Source organism: Merops nubicus, unplaced genomic scaffold (assembly GCF_000691845.1).
Source record: "Merops nubicus isolate BGI_N331 unplaced genomic scaffold, ASM69184v1 scaffold50847, whole genome shotgun sequence".
Classification (NCBI taxonomy): Eukaryota; Metazoa; Chordata; class Aves; order Coraciiformes; family Meropidae; genus Merops; species Merops nubicus.
The window spans coordinates 1-5,809 of record NW_008620596.1 but is presented as its reverse complement, the minus strand read 5'-3'; the positions used below and the strand labels follow the sequence as shown (position 1 = coordinate 5,809).

The 5,809-nt window shown below is 58.4% G+C and overlaps 1 protein-coding gene across 1 annotated transcript; it reads right to left on the bottom strand.

Moving 5' to 3' along the window:
• Positions 1 to 1,078: 1,078 nt before the first annotated feature.
• Positions 1,079 to 5,806, bottom strand: ECI1 (enoyl-CoA delta isomerase 1; the record flags this gene model as incomplete). Its single annotated transcript, XM_008944149.1, has 6 exons — positions 1,079 to 1,256; positions 1,924 to 2,102; positions 3,047 to 3,168; positions 3,803 to 3,949; positions 4,589 to 4,716; positions 5,702 to 5,806. Coding segments are annotated over 6 exons (848 nt in total), but the record flags the coding sequence as incomplete, so codon positions are not given.
• Positions 5,807 to 5,809: the final 3 nt, after the last annotated feature.

Below are 5,809 nucleotides of genomic sequence, written 5' to 3'. Positions count from 1 at the left end.
CATCAGCCCAAGCTGGCTCTGGCCAGCTAATGGGGAGTTCAGGGTGAGGAGGGACCCCTGGGTGGGAAGAGGAGGGGGATTTGGGGTCACCGCCTGGCCCCATGGAGAAGACACGAGATGCACGGGGGGGTTTGTGGCCTTTCATGGGCAGGTGCAGGCAGGAATCCAGGGCAGGGGGCAATCCAAGCCAATCTTCCAGTAGCCACAGCTGGCACAGAGCTCCCAAGGGAGCCACAGCAGGCTCTGAGGGCAGATGCCCTCTTGCCAGCACCCACCCCAGGCCATGCCTGGGCATCTCTCCGTGGAAGGTGTACCACTGGAGCGATGTGTGTCGAATGTCTCGGGGCTGGGGACACCACACCCCACTCCAGCAGGCAGCAGGGTCTGGCAGGGCAGTCACAGCCCGATGAGGGGCTCACCGGAGCCCTCTGACACACCTCCCCACCCCTCACCCTCCTGCAGGCCCTGGCAGTCAGCGACCACTACCCGGTGGAGGTGAAGCTGACGGCGTGAGCTCCTCCTATGGACACAGACCACCACCCAGCTCCAGCCCCCACCACTGACCCACCCATGAACCCCCTGCGTGGGCTGCCCCGGCTCCCCATCTGGAGACGTCGCTGTGCCCAGAGCCACAGCAGAGCTCCCCCACCCAGCCCACCACAGACCAGAGCCCGGGGCCAGGCCACCAGCCAGGAAGTGGTGACCACAGACAGGCTGGGGAACGAAGCATCCAGCTCCTGCCTCATCAAAGACTTTATTGAGCAATCTCTTTTGACAACTCCCTGTTGGACAGGAAGGAGGATACCCAAGGACCAGGGGGCTCAGGACCAAGTGGTGTGAAGACCCTCTCCCTGTCTGTTCCTCAGGGGAGCTGAGCAGGCAGCATTCCCCACTCCCAGGAAAGGCAGCGGTGGTGTCAGGCACTCTACAGGGACTAAGGGGAAGGGGTGGTTGGGGTGGCCATGGGAGCAGGCAGCACATCACCAATTGCTGACGCTGCAGATGGCTTCACTCTGAGAGTCTACAGCTACTGCAGCATTTTGGAGGGTCACTGGAGCTCCTGCGACCAGGCCCCGCCCGGCTGGCTCCTTAGCCCTTCTTCTTCTTCAGCATCTCCATGTACATGCGAAGTGACTTCTGGATGGACTCTTTTGAAATGAAACTGATGAAGTTCTTAACGTCTTCCTCCCGGTGAGCCACCAGGCGGTCCAGCACCGCCTTCCTCATCATGGACTTGGTGAGCTGACGGGCATGGTCTGCAGAGAGGATGGGGAATGAGCATGGGCCTCAGCCCTGCACAGCTCTCGGCCACCACCGTTGTGCAGGTGCCTCCAAATGGGGGGCACCACCCAGCAAAGGGCTCTTTAAACCAGCAGGGAAAGGTGTAAAACCCACCGGCTGGAAGCTGAACTGGATAAATTCTCATACAATAAATTATGATCTGTACTGCTCAGTGGGGAAACAACTGATCTACTGGGACAGATGACAAAAAGTCCACCCCCGTCGCCACGCCCAGTTCAGCAGAGACTTGATCCAGACCACAAAGGAGGACCGGTAGCCACCCAGGCACGCTGGCCCAGCCTGTTCCCTCAACTCCATGGCAGCTCTCCTGGGGTAACACCTCTCCTGACAGACACAGAGACTGTGCCTGGAGCTCGGGCAGCTCCACACTGACTCGGCAGGGCTGGCAGGGCGAGCTGAGCGGGAGCCACGTGCCCTGCACACCCAGCAGTGGCCTCCCTCACAGGGGCACTGGCAAGCCCACCTCTGTTAGCCCAAGGACCACCGTGCCCAGCTTTCCTGCCCCCTGGCCATCCGTCCTCGCCTGTAAATGGAAACTGTTACGCAGCTCCCGGGTACCAGCCCCGGTACTTGTCCTTCCCACCCAGAGCAGATCCCCTCTGCTGGGGGTGCCACCCGTACCAGGAAGGGCCAGCCACTGTGCCATGACAGCCACAGCCTTCTCCTGGAGCTTCTCCTCTGGCACCAGCTCATCCACAAGGCCAATCTTTTGGGCCTCGGGTGCGGGGTGGAGGGAGCCCAGCTGGAGGGCGCGTTCAGCAACTCGGTGACCCACGACGGTCACAAACGTGTCCTTAAACCTAGAGGAGACAGGAGGAAGGGCCACGGTCAGGGCAAGAAACACCCAGTGGCAGCTGCACGTGGACATGGGAGCTAAGAGCACGCTTGGTCCCACTCTCCAGGCTCAGGTCTCCGAGCAGCAGCTACGGGCTCAGCCACGCTGTGCTAAGTGAGACCAGCAGAGCCACTTTGGGTCCTACCCCAAGAGTTCCCCCTCCTCTCCATGAGAGCTCTTCCCTTCACCCTCAGTGCACAGGTCCCAGCTGTGCCCACCTGCTGTGAGCTGAAAGCTCCTTTCCAACACGTTTTTAGGGCAACTAAGGGCCTGTCTCTTAGTTTATTAGTGTCCCTATGCTTTCTGAGATCTCCACAGCTATGGGATTTTGCAGGTACACAACGTGTATCCAGAGAAAAGCCTGTTCCCAGACTGACCCTGACCAGGGAGATCTCCCAGCACTGGTTTCAGAGTTGACTGCAGAGTCTGAACTGAGGTCCTTGCTGGTGAAGGATGTGAGGACACTCTGCAGCCTGAAAGCTTTTCAGATACCTGCAGGATAATACAGAGAAACGAGGTGCTGTGGCCTGCAGCTGCAACTACCTGATCACCAACACATATAACTACACCTCAGCAGCCAGTTAAACTGGTTAATAAACTCCTTGAAGATGAACAAACACAAACTGGAACCCAGGAGGTTCCATCTGAATAGAAGGAAAATATGATTTCCTGTGAGTGTGCCCGAGCCTGGAGCAGCTGCCCAGAGAGGTTGTGGAGTCTCCTTCTCTGGAGAGATTCCAGACCTGCCTGGATGCCATCCTGGGCACCCTGCTGTGGGTGAGCTGCTGGAGCAGGGGGGCTGGACAAGATGATCCCCAGAGGTCCCTTCTAACCCCCACCCTGCTGGGATTCTGTGAATTCTTTTGGGAGACCTAAGTGTGACACTAGAAGTGGGAGGCACTGGCCTACCAGAAGGGAGCCACAATGCCCAGCTGGGCTTCGTTCAGGCCGATGGTGAACTTGGGGTCCTCCACCATGATCCTGTAGTCACACGACAAGGCAAGGAGACAGCCTCCTGCTGGGCTGGACCCCTGGCAAAGAGAAGGAAGGAGTGAGTCTGGGCAATGGTTACACATGTCCCTGCTCCCTCAGCCTCACCATTTCCCCCAGAGCAGGGAAAACACAGGGTGACAGAGCAGACGTCTCCCAAGTCTCTGATTACCTGATCCAAAACAGCCCTAAAGAAGATTTCTGGTGGGTTTACCAGGGTTTGTCCTTTCATTTTTCAATGCTCTTTGTTTCTTGCATTTTCCAGCTTGGGACTCCAGTTAATTGATCCATGTTACTCGGATTGCAAAACCTGCAGTGGAGCTGCAGTGGAACCCTACACGTAACTCCCTGAGTTTTTAACCCTACTTGAGTCTGTAACCCCAAATGCCACTGAAACATGGGGCCAGGGGCATTTTGACACCCTCTGTCTGCACAGCTTCCATGGGTGACCACAAGCTCTCCACCACAGCCAAAATGCTGTACCCTGGCAGCACCCACAACATCCCAATGTTTCCACACCTTACCACACCCCAACGTGCTGGACCAGAAGACACAGACCTTGCCCAGACACCACAAGAAATACAGCCCTGGGTGTATTTTTCATCTGCCCCTGCCCACGCAGTGCAGAGGAGTCACAGCAAGCCACAGAGGGTGCAGGGTGACTAAGGGACATACATTGATTGCGGCGACCGTGACCATGTTGGAGCCGTAGAGCCGCAGCCAGGTCTCCTGCACGGCTCTCCAGAACTCAGCATAGTGCTCCATGGTCTTCCCACACATCTCAGTGATGTCCAGGCCAGAGGAGAAAATCCTGGGGACAGCCTAGAATTGGGAAAAGACAAACATCACTGAGAGCCACTGCTCGGGGATGAGCCTTTAGCTCTCTAACGCACTTGGCCTGGCAGCCTGAGGAAAGGGAGAATGGTAATGAAAGAAGACAGAAACCAGGGTCTTTTGGGGTTCTGAAACAATCTCCCCAGTGCTCCCACAACCCGGATCATCCCACCCTCATGGCCTGCAGGACTGGGGCTCTGCCTGCAGCACAGTTTCTCATTGTCAGGGTCTCTGTGCAGGTAAGTCAGCCCTGCAGCACAAATCCTGCCCTGTCCCACTCCCAGGCACCACCTCGTACCCACATTACATCTGAAGACAGTCACCTCCTAGCAGCTCTCTCCAGGCACTTCAAGAGATCTCAAGGGATGTGTCAGGTTGGCAGATAACCAGTTTTGGTTTTAATGACAAATGACAACACTGGGTTGTTATTTTTCTGCTACAAAAGGGCACAGAAGAAGGAGCACAGTCCTTCCAAGAACCTCCTCCACTCCTTCCAGAGCCAATCAAAGCTGCCTCCCCTGCCAGTGACCAGGGAGCCAAGAGACCACACACGAGCAAGGGAATGGTCCCTGCCCCTGCCAAACTGCCCCCTCCCAGCTCACACCCCGAGCTCAGGACAACACATACGGACGTGAGGATCACCCCCCGGCAGGCCCGGTTGTTCTCCAGCTTCTCCAGGCTTATGCAGAACTCAGTGAGGAAGTCCAGGCTGAGGCTGTTGACTGGGGGGCTCTTGAACTTCATCGTGGCGACGCCTGTGCCATGGCAAACACAGAGACATCAGAACCCCCCCAGCAGAGCAGCACGCGCCGCCTTGCCCCAGGGAGCTTCACCCCCCTCCCTGTTCCCTGCTCACTCAGACTGGGTCTTTCCACTCCTGGCTCTTCAAAAAGCCCCCAGAGCACTGGGGCCAAGAGCAGGGTCCCTCTTGCCCACAAGCTGGGCTCACTCAGCCAGTGGGGAAGGTGGAGCCTGAGCGAGCACACGTGTGGTGGCACTCTGTGTGCCCCAAGGACAGGCCACCTCTGGGTCACACTGCCCAGCCATTCCCTTCTCTCTGGGCTCACTGGATAAAGTTGAGCCTCCAGCTTCTATCACATGCCCAGAGGATCAGATGCCTTTCTTAGCCTGACAGCACCACTGCCACCCTGGCCAGCGCTGCGGGAAGGGCTCTGAGCCCTCGTCCCCTCCCAAACAGCACTAGCCTACCCCAAAAGGTCCTTGCCGAGGGCTTAGTCTGGGTGCTGCAGCAGTACCCAGGCTGGGGGCAGTGTGGCAATGCACCCAGGGGCCTTGCAGCCAAAGGGAGGCCCTGGGAAGCCTCAAGAAGAGGCATCCTTTGTTTGGTGTGGGAACACGGCCCCGTGACAGCTGCTCCTGGCAGCCAGGACACAGAAAACCCCCCCAGCTGCTCCCTGAAGGAGCACCTGCCACTCTGCCAGGTCCCCAGGGGGGAGGGCACAGAGGACACAGTGTGTGGGCAGGGTGCAAGGTCTGCCCACGGTGACTGTGGCACACCAGCAGCAGCCACCTGAAGTGCCCACAAGCAGTGAGACTCCTGTCTCCAAACGCTTCTCTCTGAGGGTCCTAAGCAGCTGAAGCTGGAACATCTGGGGCTCTGGTGGCTTCCTACCCCCCAGGGCAACACACGCTGTGGGGCAGGAACAGCAGGGGCCCTGCCTGTGCCCCACAACTCCCTGTGGGTCGAGTGTGACACCGCAGAGGTGGCATCTGCCATACCTGAGCTCTCGTCCAGCTCCACCAGGATCTTGTTGTTGCTGAAGGCACGACACGGGGTGTGCGGGAGGCCGGGGGGCTGCCGGGCGGCTCTGCCCCAGGCCGGCGGCC